The 19,499-nt window shown below is 40.1% G+C and overlaps 1 protein-coding gene across 23 annotated transcripts in view; it reads left to right on the top strand.

Annotated features, from left to right (window-relative positions):
* SGIP1 (SH3GL interacting endocytic adaptor 1) overlaps nucleotides 1-19,499 on the top strand; it is a 205,230-nt gene that overhangs the window by 103,547 nt on the left and 82,184 nt on the right. For all 23 annotated transcript variants that reach the window (XM_047872939.1, XM_047872936.1, XM_047872935.1 and 20 more), the window contains 2 exons: nucleotides 3,982-4,036; nucleotides 4,769-4,944. In XM_047872939.1, the coding sequence (XP_047728895.1) occupies nucleotides 3,982-4,036; nucleotides 4,769-4,944 (231 nt within the window). The remainder of the gene's footprint in view (nucleotides 1-3,981; nucleotides 4,037-4,768; nucleotides 4,945-19,499) is intronic.

Genomic DNA, 19,499 nt, shown 5'->3' with positions numbered 1-19,499 from the left:
GTCCTGGTTCTATTTCTAAGCAGCTTTGAGAATCAAGTCAATCAGTTAACCTCTGGGGTTTGGTCTCATAGTGTCTTAGTCCATTCAGGCTGCTATAACAAAAATACCATAAACTTAGTGACTTCTAAACAACAAAAATTTATTTCTAACAGTTGTGTAGGCTGAGAAGTTCACGGTCATAGTGCTGGCAGATTCGGTTTCTGGTGTGTCTGGTCGAGGGCCCATTTTCTGGTTTGTACATGGCACCTTGTAGCTGTAACCTCCTGGGATCTCCTTTGTAAGGGCACTAATCCCAATGATGATGGCTCCTCCCTCAGGACCCAGTCACCTCTAAAAAGCCCCGCTTCCTAACACCATCATTTTGGGGTTAAGATTTCAACGTATAAATTTGAGGGGAGCACAAACATTCAGACCACAGCACAAAACAATTCCCAGAACCTCGTGGTACAGACTTTTCCCAGGTCAAGTGACAATCACTTGTTGCTTTTCAATGAGTGAGGGTGACTCTCAGCTGACACCTAAACTCTCCACCTGATTCCCCTGGAAACTGATTTACATCAACACCCACTTCACCAACCACAACAGGACAGCCACAGTGATTCTTGGATTTCTAATCATATAAAACATGTAAATCATATGCACATCAAAGATCATTTCTATTATACAGTAGGTACCTAAATTCACAATCCCTACAAAATGCTTTTGCATGTATGTCCTTTAGATGACTGTCTTGACCGAACCTCCCCTTGCATAAAAGCTAATTTTAATGTTAAAGCTTTTGCATATTTGTTGATAATAACTTTATTTGTATAGTAAATAATACCACCCCTTATTGAATATTCCCTATTTGTCAGTCATAATATTAAATGCCGTGGAATCCTCACAGCCTTAAAAAGCAAATGCTTTTTGCATTTTATTATTTGCCTTTTATAGAAAAGAAAACTAAAGCTGAGCAGGTTAAATTATTTTTTCAGGTTTATTACTTTATCTTGAGAGAGAGAGAAAGAGAGAGAGAGTGAGTGGGACAGGGGCAAAGAGAAAGGGGGAGAGAGAGAATCGAATCAGGGCTCAATCTCAGGAACTGTGAGATCATGACCTGAGCCGAAATCAAGATTCAGATGCCCAACTGACTGAGCCACCCAGCTGCCCCAGCAGGTTACATTCTTGATGTTTCCCACTCCTCCAGTCTAAAACGTGTCACTCTGCCAACCTCATCACCTGGTTCTCTCATATCTGTTTCCCGGGATTGGGGATCTTTTAGATATTTTTAGCAGTTCAAGTCCCTAAAATCTATGCCGATCCCTCTGTTACCCTAAATCCAAATTGTTCACAAATAATGTTATAAAGGAAGCTACTAAATATTAAGAAAATATGCTTTCTTTTCCCCAGAGTTAATTCTTCTTTACCGAGAAAGACCTCTACTATATTTTGTAGGATTCTTTAATACACAAAAATAGGATGTTGTAAGCAAACAAGAAGTATGACAGTAAAAATACCAAATTACTCATCAAAGTAATATTACCCCCTCTAAGCCTTACACTCTAGCGCTATCCCTGGTCAACATTGTGAATGCTTAAATGGAGCATAATTTCCCTCAAATTTGTTTAGTCCTGAAAACTAATCAGGTCACATAGGAATTGTCGTTGTGATTATACATTAGACATCACTTTCTCGAAGTAATAAGAAAGGTTTTATTCTTAAGAGATTAGGTCATCTTGCTTTGGGCAGAGAGAGGGGAGAGTAAGGAAGGCCCCATGGAGGATGTGACCCTTAAGCAGAGCCCTTAAGTATAGTAGGGGTTAACTGACTGAACATTGAAGAGAATTCCAAGCAGAGAGAATGGCATTTATGAGGACCCTGAAATGGGAAAGAGCTTACGTATTCAAACCATAAAAGTTAACAATAGAATGAAGGCCTTGCAGCTGAGGAGGATCTGGGAAGGGAATCTCAGACCTGGAGCCAGGTCAGACAGGGCTGTGAGCTGCACAGTGGCCCTGGGCTTTCATTCCAAGTGCAGTGAGAAGCCTGGGTCAGGTTTTTATCAGGGAAGTGACCTCAGTACACTTGAATTAAAAAAAAATAAATAACCTCAGGTACTGAAGAAGGGCAAGAGAGAAACAATAAATGCTCAATAAATGGTGGCTTTTTGGGGTGCCTGGCTGGCTCAGTCAGTTAAGCGGCTGACTTCGGCTCAGGTCATGATCTCGCGGTCCGTGAGTTCGAGCCCCGCATCGGCCTCTGTGCTGACAGCTCAGAGCCTGGAGCCTGTTTCGGATTCTGTGTCTCCCTTCTCTGACCCTCCCCCGTTCATGCTCTGTCTCTCTCTGTCTCAAAAATAAATAAATGTTAAAAAAAAATTTTTTTTTTAAAATGGTGGCTTTTTTCCATAGCATTCAGGCTTTCTTTCTCTCTATGGTCATGGCACTTTTATCACTTCAGTGACTCCAAAATCTCTCTCTCCAGCTCTGTCCTTTCTCACATCCAGGCCTCTAACCACAACTTTAAAAGAGCCACCCTTGAATGGCTTCACCCTCATCTCTAGGGCATAAGGGTATAGTCTCACATATCTGGAGTCCAGGCAAAGGTCTGCCATTCGCTGGGGTGTGTTTTCTTGCAAAATGGCATCTCATTTCTCTTGGTTTCCTCCTCAGTGAATGGGATAATTCTTTCCACATCGGATTGTTAATGAAGGTTTAATGAAATAAAATGGGAGTCACAGTACTTACCATATAATAGGAACCCAAAGATAATAATACTAATTCCAGTCATGCAAATTCTCTTTTACCTTTCCTTTCTTTAAAAATGTTAGTTGCCTGCTGTTACAATTAGTTCAGTCAGAAATACCAGCAGTCCCTGAGGATTTGACAGTAGAAATCTTGGAGTCTCCTTGAACCTTCCCTCTCCTTTTTTTTCCTATGCCAGATGTTACAAAGAACTAAGATTAATCACTTCCCACCAACAACAACTTGGTCCATATTCTTAGCACATCTTCCCTGATTGATACAAGTTTTTGAATGAACTTTCCTTTCTCCAGTCTCTTCTGCCCACAGTCTATTCCTGAAGCATGCTTCCAAAACACCTTAAGATGCTACTTTCTACCCTGAGAAGCTGCAGCAACCATATGAAGTTTGAACTCTTCCTCCAGAACGTTGGCCATCCATGGTCTTATTTCCTATGTTCTCCCACTGTGCAGCTTCCTTTGCAGTCAGTCATCTTTGTTGTTGCCTCTCTCTTTCCCCATCTGAACCATACTATCCATTCCTGCCTTGGTGTCTCTTCCTTACAGCCTCTCCCTTACCACCGCCACCCGCCCCCCCTTCACCCTCTCCATCTCTCCTGAAAGGCAGGACTTCACTAATTTCCTTTTCCTTCAAACCCCTATCAATGATTTTTTTTTAATTTTTTTAAAATTTTTAAGAGAGAGAGAGAGAGAGAGAGAGACAGAGCATGAGTGGGGGAGGAGCAGAAAGAGAGGGAGACACAGAATCCAAAGAAGGCTCCAGACTATCAGCACAGAGCGCAATGTGGGGCTTGAACCCACGAACCGTGAGATCATGACCTGAGCTAAAGTCGGACACTCAACCAACTGAGCCTCCCAGGCGCCTGATGTTTTGTATTTTATATCTTTTTAAAATGTTTTGCCTACCAAAATACTTTTCAATTTTCCAGAGGAAAAATAATTTGCATTTTGTATTCCCCTATATTGCTTAGCACAGTCCTTGGCCTATAAGAAATGCATGATAAATGCTCTTTGAATGTTTCCTTTCATTGACAGTTGATTCCTAGTTTATTTTTCTGATAGAAAGACTCTCCGAGTAACCTTGAATAAATATCTAAGCATACACTGCTTGGCATTCACTTCCAAAGGTTAAAATAAAAGATCTGTCTATATCTTTAAGTAGAAAGCTCTAGAAGGAAAATTAATAATTCCTTGATTTTTGTCAGGATAATAAATGCTTAATGTGCGCTTCTATTTTATAGAACTCCCCTGAGCTGGATGAAGAAGGCTATAGCATCAGACCCGAGGAACCCGGCTATATCCTTTCTTTATTTTATTTTTATTTTAATCTTTATTTTCTGTAAGAAGACTGTATATAAATTCAGATTTTTGAAAAGGTGATGAAATAAGAAATAGTCCAAACTTCCTGAGTCCTGTTGTCCCTAATATCAGAAATGAATAAACAGCAGAGAACAGCCTGATCACTAACAAGCAGGCATTTTGCCTTGATCTATTCATAGAAAAGAGAGAGAGGAGAAAGAGAAAAATGTGCTGAGGAAAGATTGTGTAAATTCTGGGTACCGGGTTGTCTGCTAAAACCTGATATGACCATGTCATTTATCGTGACTAGAAAATAGCTCTTACCTGTGCTCTCCCCACAAACCATCTCTGGGCAGAGCGTCCCTAAAGTACTGGAAACTCATCACAAATCATCCCAAGAGTGGCCTTCCTTTCTCCTTAGACAGGAAAGCTCCCGTGGGCCTGTCCGTGTTTGTACTGAGTGGGACATAACAAATGGCCACCTGCAGCAAAAATGTAGGACCTTATACTACTGCTCCTAGAAATTCACCATTCTTAATCATGTTCCAAGGAAAGGTAAATAAATTTGAACCCTTTCCTAATCTGCTCTTTTATTTATCCGTGTATTTTGCTTTGATTTCCTGCCATCTAAGGATACCTTTGCTGCCTCTATATGCAGTCACTCTTGTCTTATACTTATCATTGCTTCCCAGTAGAAAAAAGAGTTCTGTATCTTTAACTGTGTTCTACCTACCAAAGGAAAGCACTTTTATTCTTCGAGTGAATCGGAAGAGGAAGAAGAATCACACAAGAAATTTAATATCAAGATTAAGCCATTACAATCTAAAGACATTCTTAAGAGTGCTGTGACCGTGGATGAGCTGAAGGCATCGATCGGCAACATTGCACTTTCCCCATCACCAGTGGTGAGTGGTGTTTATGCCAAGTTTTGATGAGGTTGGACAGAGAGCTGTGTTCCGCCCATACGTGCTAAATAGATCAGAAACCCCTTAAACCGGAGGCTGGCATGTGGTCACCCTTTTATGAATTTTATGTAAACCTTAAACAGCTCCTTCTGTTTTAGAAAGCTATGCTCATTTTATAATTGTTTTTGTGCTTTGCAAAATGGCAAAAATACATGGGACCACATATCTTTTTGGCTTACATTCCTGCAAGCATTTGAAAAAGAAGGAAAAATAACAAAAAGATTATTCAGAGTTACTTCTGAAGCAATTAAGAATAATATGAGGTTTACATATTTACTAACAGTGATTTTTTTTTAAGTTTATTTACTTAGAGAGCTGGGGAGGGGCAGAAAGAGGAAGAGAGAGAGAATCCCAAGCAGCCTCCACACTGCCAGTTTGGAGCCAGATGCAGGACTCAAACTCACAAACTGTGAGATCATGACCTGAACGGAAATCTAGAGTCAGACGCTTAAACGACTGAGCTACCCAGGTGCCCCTACTAACAGTGATTTTTTTTTAATTTTTTTTAATGTTTATTTATTTTTGAGACAGAGAGAAACAGAGCATGAACGGGGGAGGGTCAGGGAGAGAGGGAGACACAGAATCCGAAGCAGGCTCCAGGCTCTGACCTGTCAGCACAGAGCCCGACACGGGGCTCGAACTCACGGACCGCGAGATCATGACCTGAGCCGAAGTCGGACGCTTAACCGACTGAGCCACCCAGGCGCCCCCTAACAGTGATTTTTAAAAACACATCATAGTGTCTTTTTTTGTATGATATAACACCTAGAAACTCATGGGAAGAAAACTAAGGAAATTATTTTTCTTTAAAAACAACAACAACAACATTTCCATTGCTCTGCTCCCAAAAGAAACATTAATCTAATGTCACAGATCATAATCTAAAGATATTAAAACCCCTTTTGGGATGAGCACTGGGTGTTGTATGGAATCCAATTTGACAATAAATTTCATATATTGAAAAAAAATAACATAAAAAAATAAAGATATTAAAGCCCATAATCTTCCTTATATTTTATTATCAAAATGTTTTAAATACTCTCATCTTTCAGGCACCTAAAATATAGGCAGACCTTACTTACATTATTCAAATTGGTATTTTTCTACAATTTGTTCTCCTTTCCCCCAGTTCCCACCTACTAGATTTCTATAGTTGCTGAATTCTGGGTTCCAACATGTACAGTATTTTCTCAGTGGTGTTTGCTAAATGCTACAACTGTTTTCTAAAAATAGATGTAAGGAACAGATGAAGGTTCTCAAACTAGCAGCTAATATGTTCTTGGCATCTTCTTCAGAAAGATCTGATCTTCCTACAGCAACCCCCTGACAGAGGTAGTTAATAAATTCTGAACCATTTTTGAGGTGCTTTTAAAAAACTCAACAAAACTTTCTAGAGAAGTTGTAATCATCTATCTTCTGAGAATAAGTATTTGCCTGCCTGGGATGAACAAAATCTATAATGATGCCTTCCTTAGTGCTTAGTGCTTATAATGGCCTTTATCACTGCTGTTAGTGATGAATAAAATGATTGTTAATAATAATCAACCACAGGAAATGATATTTCAGGTGATTTTTAATCATATACGCACTTGCTATTTTAAGATGTCTCCCTGAAAACAGGAGCCATGAAATATATGTGCTTTCTTTCCCTCTGCAATGGAAAGTACAGATTTAAAACCCACAATTAGGGCTGCAATACCAGTGATTTCTAGTAAGAGGGGCATTTTAAATGCATACATTTTGACTTTTCAGTTGACATCTTTCAAATCATTTTTCACTTACTGAACTGTTGTTTTAAATGAACTTAAAATTTACCTAAGCTCCTGAAACCAGTTTATATCCACCTTTCCATAGGGTCTAACACACTTAGTGGGCATTTGGAAGCTACCTAGGGGTAAGTGTAAGAAGACAAGGTCATGGGATTAAATGAACAGATTTATGTGAAAGAAACTTAAAAAAAAAAAAAAAGGAAAAAGAAAGAAAAGAGAACTTACTAAAACTGTTGCAGACATACAGCATATATTTGGCCAAAAGCTAGTTGCATTCAGGAAAGATGAAATCCCCTCTATCAAAAAGAATATATTTGCCGGGTCATCTAGCAGATATTCCTCCAACTAGCTGTGTTACTGATGGTGCAGCAAGAAGAGTGGTTTATTCTGAGCTCTTCTCAGCACCTATTTTCATGGTAATATCTTGACATGATGTGGTTAAAACTCTGGTTAGGGAAGGTAGTGGGAAATGTAGATGGGAGCACTCAGAGAAAGTAATTACAAGGTTAGGCTGTTTCTGCATACCAGCAACACCATGAATTAAGGGACTCTCAGATCCCCCTACCACCACCATCCCCTGGACCCCCAGGGTCCTTCTGATGTGGGAACTTGGCTCTGCCCATTATGAAGATTCCCCAATATTTGTGATTTTTGATATTTAATGTAGGGGAATGAGCTGTTGTTGCTACTTTAGGGAAAGGTAAGGGTGTTTCTGGATATACATAAGTGAAAAGAGAGATTGTAACTGAGAATATATTCTTGGTTTTAGAATCTGTAACCTCTTCTAGATAACCCACGTGTACCCCATTTATTTCATAAATGACATATGCAGTATGTTATCTCCGGTACAAGATAACTAGAAAAAACTTCTGAAATCCAGTTAGTGCCATGATAAAAATGGCAGATCCTTTTGCAACTTTAGATGTTTCCAACCAAGCAATCAGACATTTATATGTCTACACTTAATTCAGGTGCAAAAAGAGAAATAGAGTCTACACTAGTTAATAATATATCAGTATATTTCACATTGGTTATGGTTCTTATGCTACAAAAGCGTCAATCATTACTCTAATAGAAATAGAGGAAATTCTAAATGGCAAGTGATTCCTAACAATGCCTTATGTTGGATTTCTCATTTCTATTTCTTTTAAAGAATTTTAAGATTAAGTTATGTTTCACTTGTTCTGCTCAGCCATCTGTGAATATGTATCAATGAATTTTAACCCATTTGATATCTCTTATCATGAATTGCTTCTCATTTTATTTGAATAGCTCCCTGTACACACTACATGGTCAAATTACTCAATAAATGAATGAATGGATGGATGGATGGATGGATGGTTGAATGAACGAATGCATACATCTATGTATATATATAATATAAACCTATCTGAAAATTACTCATCCCCAAAACAAAGCATCAGCAGCATAGAAAATTGGGGTATTAATTGCTGGCAAAAATCCTACCATATAGACAAATAAACATAATTTCAGTCCGGATCTTGCCTTGGCCCTTGATTTTTGTACAGAAGTAAAATATAATGTGGGCCAGGATAAGGCAGAGCACCAAAAAAGGAGGGGGGTGATGTAAGTGTTAACTCACAGGCAAGTATGTTCATTTCTATTCTTTTCATAGTGTAGTCTCCTGATACTATGCTGATTGGGTAAAGAATGAACAGCACTTAGATTTTAGTTGTTGATTTGGTATCTGTACAAGTTATTGGTACAGCTGCTTTAACACAGACCAAAATAGTAATGGCTTAAACAAAATAAGTGGTTTACTTTTCTCCCATGTAAAAGTCAAAACTGGTAGGCACCTCAGATGGGTAATTGAGTCCGAGTCCAGAGGTTATTCAAGAACCCAGAAACTATTGTTCACCTTTCTGAGGCTACTGCTGCCTTACCACCCACCATCAATCGTCTCCATGTTCCCACCTTGGGATGAAGGAAAGAGAAAGTAAAAGGCACGTGGTTTCCTTTAAAGATTTCACTCAGAGTCTGCAAACATCACTACCACTAGCCATAATTTAGTCCCATGGCCACATTAGCTAAAAGGGAGTCTGGGAAATGTAGTCTTTGGCAGGGTTCTGTTAGGTAAAGACAAAGGAGTAAATGGACAGTGGTGGGCATTGACAATTTCTGCCACTGTATCTTAAATAATCTCAGATTACTTCTGAGAGTTCATTAGGAAATGGATTTTTTTCCCCATTTACCTTCAAATGATTCCCAGATTCTACTGAACCCAGGAAGTTTCCTTGTAAAAATTTCTAATCACTAAATTCTAAATATGAGTGATGCTATGCAACATGCTAGCCAGGAGCAGATAAACAGAAAGAAATTTCACTAAAATACCAACTTGTTTGGTTGATACTGACCCTTTCAATAGTAATAGTGCTTCTTCTGTCTTGCAAAGTACACTGCTTTTTTGAGGCAGGCTGTTTCATTATTGAAAGAAATTAGTAAGCCCGAATGCTATCTCTGTGTAACTTTTGTCCTTGATTGTAGCTGTGCTGTTTAGAGGATTAACAAAGGACAAACCATCTCCTTTTCCAACTCCAAGTTTACTGTGCAACTTATTTATTAAGGAGTGACCTTGGGCTCAACTCCTATGGGGTAAGGTGGGTAGAAGGGGAAGTTAAGCTGTATTGCATGCCCAACAGCACCCTGAGCTGACCCTATGGGAACTCTACAGTTAGGCTGTCCCTTCAGAGTTGTCCTGAGTTTGACTGAGGTGAATAATCTTTATACTGCTACATCAGTCAGTTCTCTGATAGGGGCAAGCTAAGAACCTTAGTAAATCATACCTATTATTAATCAGAACAACAAGAGTATTCATGGCGAATACCTGTCAACATCCTCTAAGACCACTTTGAAAAGTCATGATGCTGATGGTGGTGGTGGTGGCAGCTGTGAAAATTTGAGTGCTGTGTGTCAGATGCTTCACACATATTAATTCATTTATCCTCATAGCAACTCTATGAACTAAGTACTATTGCTACCCACATTTTACAGATGAGAAAATTGAGGCATGGAAGTATTAATTAAGTTCACCCACGATGTCACAGCTAATAAGCAAAGTTCCTAGGATTTAAACCCAGAAGATCTGATTCTGATTCAGAACTCTTACCCACTATGTTATACTACTTTTGATGAAAGCTATTGGCTCTCTTTCCAGGGGAAAAATTCAAAGTTCATTAGCTCATCAAAAACATTTTGCATACAACTTCTGAGTACCCACAAACCATCACTCTGAAGGCTATCACTTTGATGAGCCCTTCAGGGCTCTTGATCCCAACTCAGAAGCCCACCTCCCAAGCTTTCTTCCCCCTCGATCCACGGACATACCTTCTACAGTACCTCCTGGCCATTCCGTGTGACAAGAGAGCAAGGCTGAGCTGACAATTCAGGCAGCCTTACTGCTGTGTCATGTGTGATTTCTAGTTTATTAAAAGTCTCTCATTTTATATGAAGACTTCAGGCACCTTTGTTTTAAATGTTAAGGAATGACACCTCGTTTTTATATGGCTCACATTTTTCAGTTCTCCTAATCAGTCAGCATTTTTTATGTTGAAGTTTTATTATAATAATAGTTTACAGTTTATATATGCTGTCATAATCAGAAAGATGGAATGAGCAGCCACACTACTAAGCAGGCAGAGAGGTGGTGATCATCACATTTTACAGAAGAAATTAACTCAGAAAGATAGAGACGCTGCTGAAAGTCTGAGGACCAGAACTTGACCTTCAGCGTCTGCCTCCTTTCTGCCAAGTTAAAAACACAGTAGGTTATTTTCATCTACAGAGTAAGAGTCTATAATTCCATTATCTTTAAATCCCTCTAAGGGTGAATACTCTACTGTGTATTCTGACTCAAGAGCTTCTGTGGAAAGCTTTCTGTTTTAGGGGCAGTTTGGGGTTATAGCAAGGAGACCAAGAAAGAGAACATTTCCTTAAAGCACATTGGTTGAGTAGGAAGAACACAGGCTTTTGAGTCTGTATCTTATTATCAGTGTCCATGGGCAAGTTGCTTAACATGGAGCTTCAGACCCCAAATCTATAAGATGGGAACAAGAATATCCATCCTCTTGCAGGACTAATGTGAAGAGAACAAGAGATTATGCCCATTTAGGTGCCTGTCTCCCAGGAGGGGGGTCTATAAGTATCAGTTCCCTTTTCATCTCCACTTTTCTTTAAGACATTTGCAAGAGTGAGAAAGAATATAAAAATAGAGAGGGAGGACTTGAGCAAAGTCAAGGAGAAGAGGGCTGATATCCAAATGTCAAACCAATTGTTAACCCAGCACAGGCATGCAAAATGATGTAGGAGCAGGTGTTGACCTCACCTGGCATATATGTTGGTGCCTTCTCCCCTTCCCCTATAAGATTCAGTGCTATAAGGAACTAAAGAATATGGCATGGCATTCAGAAGGAGTTATTAGTTTAAGCTGATTCCTGGTGCTTTGCAATCCATAACAGAGTTATTTAATCAAAAAATATGGGGAGAGGGTGATAGCTTTGAACTGGAGAAAGTCTGGTGCTGTTTGCCTATTCCAGGTGGCCCACCCACCCTGCCACCCCCAAATTAGCCTGCCAGTGAGTGAAATCCATGAATTTGCCGCTGCTTGGTAACACCACCCCCTTTCCTGTCCTCACTTTGGCAGAAGGTTCAGCACCCCATCGAGTTCAGTAAAAACAAAGAGTCATCAGTGGGGGAGGAGAGCTCCAGTCTCCTACACACTGCCATTCGCTCCCAGTAAGATTGCTGCAGGGTGCAAGGGGAGGCTAAGGAGTGCATTCTGATGCTAAGTGCTCAGCACAGACCTCAAGTGCAGCTGGTAGAAGGGAAGAGGGTGAGCTTGGGTTCTACTCTTTAAGGAGAGCTTCACAGGGGAATCAGTTGGATCTAGACCAGATATATAAGCTACCACACCCCATTGCAAATACTGAGCAAACACTGTGACCAGATCCCAGACAGAGCTGCAGGCACCCTGACCAAAATCATCCAGTTGACACATAGGATGTCACTCTTTTTTTTTTTTTTTTTGGCCTTACCGAGAAGGATAGATGATGAAATGGGTAGGACCTTCCTTTTTCAAAACATATTGTTCTCTTTCCTACACTCTAATAAGCCATGGACTGCAGAAGAATTAGTTTCATACCTGAGATTTATTGTTCTTTATTACTAATTTTTTTTAGGGAATTCTCTGTTGCTTCCATTTTCCGACCGTTAAAATAAAAATATCATTTTTCCATACTTTTCGTGCCCATCCTGTGCTGGGAAGAAGAAATCTGTGTGTTGGATATTTTTATCTTCTAGAAAATGGGCAGAATATGAATTCAATCTGGATTGCCTTCGTCATTATTTTGCCAATTAATGTTGGTTGGGCCCTCTGACCACATGGTCTTTTGCTCCATGTTGTGAGGGTAAGAATTAGAATTTCCTTGCATAACTCCAGATTCTTCCATCTTGTTGTATCTCAGACAACTAGATCTGATTGGGGAGGGCGGTTTCAGAAACATGATCACCAGGATTAGAGGCCTAACATCCTCAATTTCTGCTACCAGCTTAAAATCTAAGTGAAACAATATAGCCACAATTTTGACACATAAAAATATGAATATGTCCTCAACCAGAGGCAGGAAATTCCTGAATTGCATGCTCTTAATTACAGTGCTAATTATCATCAAATAGGCTAATTTTTTTTTAATGTTTATTTATTTTTGAGACAGAGAGAGACAGAGCATGAACGGGGGAGGGTCAGGGAGAGAGGGAGACACAGAATCAGAAGCAGGCTCCAGGGGCTCTGAGTTGTCAGCACAGAGCCCGACGCGGGGCTCGAACTCACGGACCGTGAGATCATGACCTGAGCTGAAGTTGGACGCTTAACCGACTGAGCCACCCAGGTGCCCCATAAAAGGCTAATTTTTATATCATTATGTTCTTCTGCCTTGGTTGTGTTCGTCCTTCTGGTATACAGTTTGAATGTAAAACTATTTTTATTACCTGATGGACCTAAAGGGAGTAGATCAGGCTCTGTAATGAAGCAATCGATTTGGAAAATAAGTTTGTAACAGTATATTTTATGATTGATTCAGTAAGAACCCAGACCCTCAGGTTTTTAGCCCATGGGTGGAGCCTTCCCTCAAGACCTACAACATTTTCCCTCAAGACCTACAACATTGAGTGATACGTAGGAGGTACTTAGAAAATACTTGGGTGGATGGATGGATGTTCTTCACTGTGGGAAATGAAATGGAGCTTGGTATTTTGCTATGACAAAATGCAATGTACATCCCTCACATTTTAGAAGGAGAGCAGATTTATGGCTCTCCATTTCTTTGATCTTTCCCCTTGCAATTCACCCATTTTCCTGCAATATTGGATGGATGAATAATACGAACAATAACTCTCTTTCTTCTCTTACAGTGTGCAAGTTCTTTTTTTAAAGTTTAACTTAACATGTTCTTCTTTTCTGAGTGCCAGTATTTTGTCATAATTCTCTTCCCCTGAACCCGCATATCCAGTGAGATGTCTGTCTCTTACCTATTTTTTTTTATGTTTATTTATTTTTGAGACAGGGACAGAGTGTGAGGGGGGAGGGGCAGGGAAAGAGAGGGAGACACAGATTCTGAGAAGGCTCTAGACTTGGAGCCGTCAGCACAGAACCTGACACAGGGCTCGAACTCATGAACTGTGAAATCGGGACCTGAGCCGAAGTTGGACCCTTAACCAACTGAGCCACCCAGGCACCCCTGTTCTCCAAACTAAAGCCTCAGGTTTCAGTCACCTAGTGGTACATACTGTCTTCTCTTTTTTATACTATTATATTTATTTTTGTACTAAGAAGTTTCTGTAAGTGTACAAATCACAGTATAAAAATAAGTATAACAATATAAGAAAAAAGTCCCTTGAAGGAGAATTTTTTTTTAGTGCCTGAAATAATCTACAGCAATAGATGTACTTTTTAATTGTTTTAGGAAAAAAAAAAACTCTTAGAGTATGAATCACTCAAATTCATTATGTCAGAAAATGTTTCTTCGGCGACTGGGGGAAATTTCATAATGAACAGAATATAGTATAGGTGAGATTTCTTTCTGTCTAACACACAGCCCCTCACTGCCCATGGAAGGTAGGAACCATCACTGGAATCGGCTACCAGCACAGCAGTGGTACAGGGCCAGTGAGCCCATCTGAACTCTTATCCTGAAGCAGCCAACAGACACGGAAGGCAAGATGCACTGGCCTCACTCTGTTTTGCCCAGTACAAACTCCTTTCCACTTCCTAACCTATTGGAAACCCATCTCTGTTTTATTTTTTTAACTTGATACTTAGGGAATCAAAATCAGCTTCCAAAGAGTAATGAAAATGACAGCATATGTCACATCCAGGCATTTTCTGAGATTGCTTCATCTGTCTCAGCTATGGCTCTTCTCGGCAACCAACAGTTACTAAACCCCCACACCAGAGAATTCCTGCTAAGTAACGGCCATACGCTGCATTGGAACAGAACAAATCCAAAATCTCTGCAGTGGCCTTCAAGACCATCATGGTGGGGACACCCCCAACCTGCAGGGTACCACCTGCCACTCTTCCTTTTCATTCCACTCTAACCTGGCTCCCTGGCTGAGCCTCCTTCCTCCAAATGGCCACAGTGTGACGTCCCTCTCAGGCTCAGGAGTTTGTTAGAGTCACATTCTCAATGGCCTACCCTGACTACCTTATTGAAAAATTATAAAACTCTCTACACTGGCATTCCCAAACCTCTTTATTTGCTCTACTTTTAAAAATTGCATTTGGCATCTCCTGAAGTCCAAGATAGTTTGCTTCTTTATTATGTTTATTATTTATTGCCTATCTCCTTCCTCTGGCCCCCAGAATAAGCTTATTGGAGCATTTTGTCCATTGTTCCTATTGTTTTGTTCAGCAATATACCTAGAGTAGTGTCTTGTCTTTATTAGGAACCCAATAAATATCTAAATGAACTATCTTTTTTCAATTTCTGTCATACATAACTGATAAGAACTGGTTATATTTATAATGAAATCTCATTTGTTAAATATAAAGATCCAAAATACAGCCATCTTATTTTTAAGGTTAAACGGCTGCAGACTGAAGAAGCTTACAGGTTAGACTTGGTTTTTTCGTGTCTTGGTTCCACTCTTATGAAACTTGGTGCCCCAAATTCCCATGGCAGCTGGTTCCTTGTTAAGTGTGCAAGGATGTATTTAGAGCACAAAACCTCTGTGTGAGGATCACTAAACTCTGCTGTGTACTTTCTTCATTCACCTCTGTTTGCTTCAGCTCTGGGTCTTAAACTAAGTTCAGTTGCAAATGTTGTTGCTTTTGAGCCCCTTGCACAGAAATGTAGGCCTCAACAAGACCTAACTTGAATGACTCCTTGCACTAGAAAGTGGTTTAGGGTAAGGGTGAGCTGCCTTTCAACGAGGCTTGCAAATCAGAGAATTATTCTTTCTCAAGCCACAGCACAGGACAATCCCTGCATGAGAGATGATTCATTGATTGTATTTTAGGTATATGTTTTGACCAGTCCAAAAATTCACTCAGTTTCTCTGTACAAGTGCACCCAGGGGTATACATCTCTTTTCCAGTTCTCTTAGTAGCGTTTCTACAATGAAAAATCAACTCTGATGCTATGAGCTCATTAATATCTTTGTTTTCCCCAAAGGAGAATTGTCTTATAGGGTTTTTTTCCCTTTGTTTATTCGTGTGACATTCTGAAGAAGTCCTTAAGCCAGAGCTCATAGCCTAGGTGTTGGAACTGCTAACAATTAAAACAAACAACATATTGAATAAAAATGGTTTAATCATCATGAAGTCTGGATTGGGAAGGTGTGCGGTGGTGGGGCGGGGGTGGAGGGGAGTCCTTATCATTTGTGATTCTAATTCAATACATTTAATTCTAGGAAAAGGCCGAGAAATTTACCTTACAATCAGTTTAATTCCAAGATCTGAAACCATACCTAGAAACACAAGTTCACGTTCTGAAAAGCTCATTCCCTGAGACCTGCTCTGATAGATAGCCCCGGTGTATTATTTAACTGTTTTCTTTGGAAAGTTTTCTTTGGGTCTTGGAAAGACCCAAGATTATTTTCCAGGATGTTCGATCTGTGAGCCTTTACCTGTATTGTTTCTAGATCCCAATGCTGATAAGGCCCTGAGAATGGGTTAATCAGTTTAGGGGACTTGGTCTGTGCCATAGACCCACCCCAACCAGGGTCTGGGGAGGTAGGTAAGCTGGGAACCAGACCCAGCTCTGCTCCTTAGTAACTGTGTGGCCTTGGAATTTATCTAAGCCTCCTTGTCCTCACTGCTAAATTAGAAATAACAAGGACACCAAGGTAAAGGTAAAGGTTCTCAGTAAACATTAGCTCAATATCATCCACATCTTTTAATTCTCATAACATTCCTACAACTATTCCACAACAAATTCCTACAATTCCGCAACAAATCTACATCCCTGCCTTACGGAATTGAGATGCAGTACAGCCTGCTCAAAAGCATCCAGAGAATAAGGGGTTAAGCTGATTTAAATATACAAAAGCTCCTGCTCCTCCTTCCATGACAACTCCTTTAAAGCTATTTGATTTTAACCCAAGAATTTCTTTTTATCTGTAGGTTGAGAACATGGACCTTAATAACTTTCATTTCTTTGTGCTACTTACCAAGGGTCTGGGACCAAAAGCACCAAGAATGTCAGCACCTATCTTGACCCTCAGTTATTCTGCAGCATTTGTTTTTGGCTATGAGAGAACATTCTCCACCCCTGCCCCAAGATCTGATCACACAGCTCTATACTAATGTTTGTACAAAGCTGTGCTACTTCCTGGGAGCCTTTGTAATATGTATTCGACCCTGGGGTCACTAATAGCAGAGAGACCAAGAGTTAAGTAGGAGCTAAGTGAAACATTTATAGGAGCTGGTGAAGGAACCATTACAAAGAGGGTCACATCCCTTGGGGCATATACAATTCAGCTTTATTTCAGAGACCAGTTCATCTTTCTGTATTTTAAAAGATACTATGCATTTTATAGTGTTTTAATGGCCCGTAGAAAGGGAATTCCTAAATATGTGTGAATGCCTCCTGTGTGCCTAGCACTATGTTTGGGACCAGAGAGAGTCCACTCATGACCATTACTGTGAGTTAATAATCGAGTGGAGACACCTAAATAAAACAGGACAAAATAAAAACTGCAAAAAATATGCTAGCAATGCGTACCTTGGTTTTTCTGAGGCTAATAAATGCCAGGCAAGCAGAAAAACCTTCAACATGAGTTTGTTCTTTTGAACAAAAGGAATGTGTTGTGATCAAACCAGAGAAGGGAACAACTGATTTTGACAGGGAACATTGGAGAAAGCCTCAATGGAAGAAAAGGTCCTGACCTTAAAGAATAAGTAAAATTGTAATTGAGGGAGAAGGAGAAGGCCTTGAAGTCTACAGAGGCAGCCTGAGCAGAAGGCAGGGAAGTGTGTGAGTGGAGCGAACATTCAGATGACCAGGAGCCTCCAAGATTAAGTGTGAGCTTCATGCAGAACAGCGGTGGAAGGTGAAGATGTGAGGGTAAATTGGAGCCCATTGTAAAGGCCTAACTGACGTAGAATGGAGCATGCGTTCTAATTTTTGCATGATTGGGAGGTTTTTGAAGGGCAGAGTAATATATTCACTTCACTATTTTGAAAAATAATTCTGGAGGTAGAGCAGAGGATGAATTTAGGAGATAAAACTGGAAATAGGACCATCAGCCAGGAAGTGCGTATACAAGGCCAGTGGAGCTCTACCGTCAGCCAGACATGAGGCCCTCACCAAGACAGTTGCCCAGGAAATAAAAGAGCATTCTGAGGGGCCAGCAACCACTCACCAGGAAAGTAATTTGCTAATGTCCGTGGGGAGTGGGGAGACATAAAATATGGGATGAAAGAACTGGTGATTCTAGCCAGGGTATCTTGAGAGAAGATGATGGGTACCGGGTTCCCTGACAAAACTGGAGTTTCTGGATAATCTCATGTATTAGTTTTATGACCATTCTCAGCTGCATTGCAATTATGTCATCTTCCAAATCACAAAGCATAATTTTCTATCTTCAAGGCACACATCTATTTGATAAAAGCTATTTGATAAAAGCATTCAAAAGAGAGGTTACAATGTGCTCAAATGAAGGCCACACCAATGCCCTCTACAGCTGGAACTTACAGGGAAGGCAAAACTTTATCTCTACCCACATAGGCTTTCAGCTGGGACTCTAACAAAAAGACAGGTTAATAAGAGAAAAACAAAGTCTATTAACAAGTGTATACATGGGAGACTTCCTGTATCCATGGGAGACACCCAGGAAAAATAAGTAAGTCAAAGAGGTGGCTTTAGAATTCTGAATTAGGGGAGGGGATGTAGGCCTCTGAAGGGAGAGTGTCTGATCTTTAGGAAAGGTAAAAGAGCTCTTACAAGAATAGACGGAAAGAATAGTTTGTGACAAAGTTGTCAGGTTGTGGGATCCACCTCTGGTTTCCTCTCCATGGTATGAGTCAATCCTTCCTGATTGATAACACCCCTGGGAAGGGGATTGATGACAATTCTTTTGGAGGCTTTATCTTTAGACAGATGAGGGTTGTTCAGAGAAAGCATCTCCCTGCATTTACCGTTTTCAAATGCTTGCAGTTCACAGTGATCAATATACCAAAGTAGCATATTTTGGGGTGCCACATTCTTCCGTTCTTCAAGCCAGAGCCAGTGGCATAGGAATGACTGTGTCACACACCCAGGGGAAACCATTAGAAGAGCAATTCCTTGAGAGCTGCTTTAAGTGAGGTTGTTCTGAGGCTTGACCTGCTTCTTCTTGAAAATACTTTTCACTTCTCTCATTTTTCTCTTCTTTTTCCTCCTCATGCTACGCTTTTTAGAGGAAAAGTCCGGTAAGGAATAAGTCCTTTCCACATTTTGGCCGAACGTTATTTATTCTGTTCACTTTCATCATCTGCATATCCAATGATTGACTGTGTTTAACACCTAAACAAGATTTTGAATTTTAAAAACAAACCTTTGTGAACGAGGACAAGGCTTAATTATGCCCCGTGCAGAGTAAAGGAAGTTGGTTGCTAAGTGATTTTACAAGCCTGTTATTAAGGGCCACAGGGTAATTTTGTAAAGATCTATGTCTGCCTCAAAACCAGGCATGTGATCAAATATTTTAGGTATTAAGTGTTATTTATTGCAGCTTCTGCTTGGATTAGTCAGGCTACACATACATACCATAAACTAGGCAAACACTTTGTTAAGTTAATTTCTTGTTTAATGCACAACATGATAGCATCCGTGAATGAAGGCTTCTGAAGCTGGCCTAGGAAAGGGTCTTTTTTATTTTATTTTTCATCTAATCAGAAAAATGTCCCCTCCTGGAGTTGTCAGAAACGAAAAAAGAGGATCTTTATAAAGTGCAAAACAACTCTTCCACAGTCCTTTTTAGTATCAGTGGGTGATTTTTAGTGGCAGCAAAAATCTGCTATGATGTACCTACATCATTGTTTATTTTAGGACAACAATGAAACAGAGCCACTAAAAAAAAAAAAATTCACCGCTCTCTTCTCAGTTGCCTGGTGTATTGGGAACACGTTCTCAGGATGCTGATACATGGCTGACTAGAAAATATGGAAATGCTGTTTCCATGTTAATGAGCACCGAGAAGGGGCTGGTGGTTGGTTGTACTTACCTCACC

The sequence above is a fragment of the Prionailurus viverrinus genome, chromosome C1, assembly GCF_022837055.1.
Source record: "Prionailurus viverrinus isolate Anna chromosome C1, UM_Priviv_1.0, whole genome shotgun sequence".
Lineage (NCBI taxonomy): Eukaryota > Metazoa > Chordata > Mammalia > Carnivora > Felidae > Prionailurus > Prionailurus viverrinus.
The sequence above is the reverse complement of the archived record's forward strand: the minus strand, read 5'-3'. Positions and strand labels throughout refer to the sequence as shown.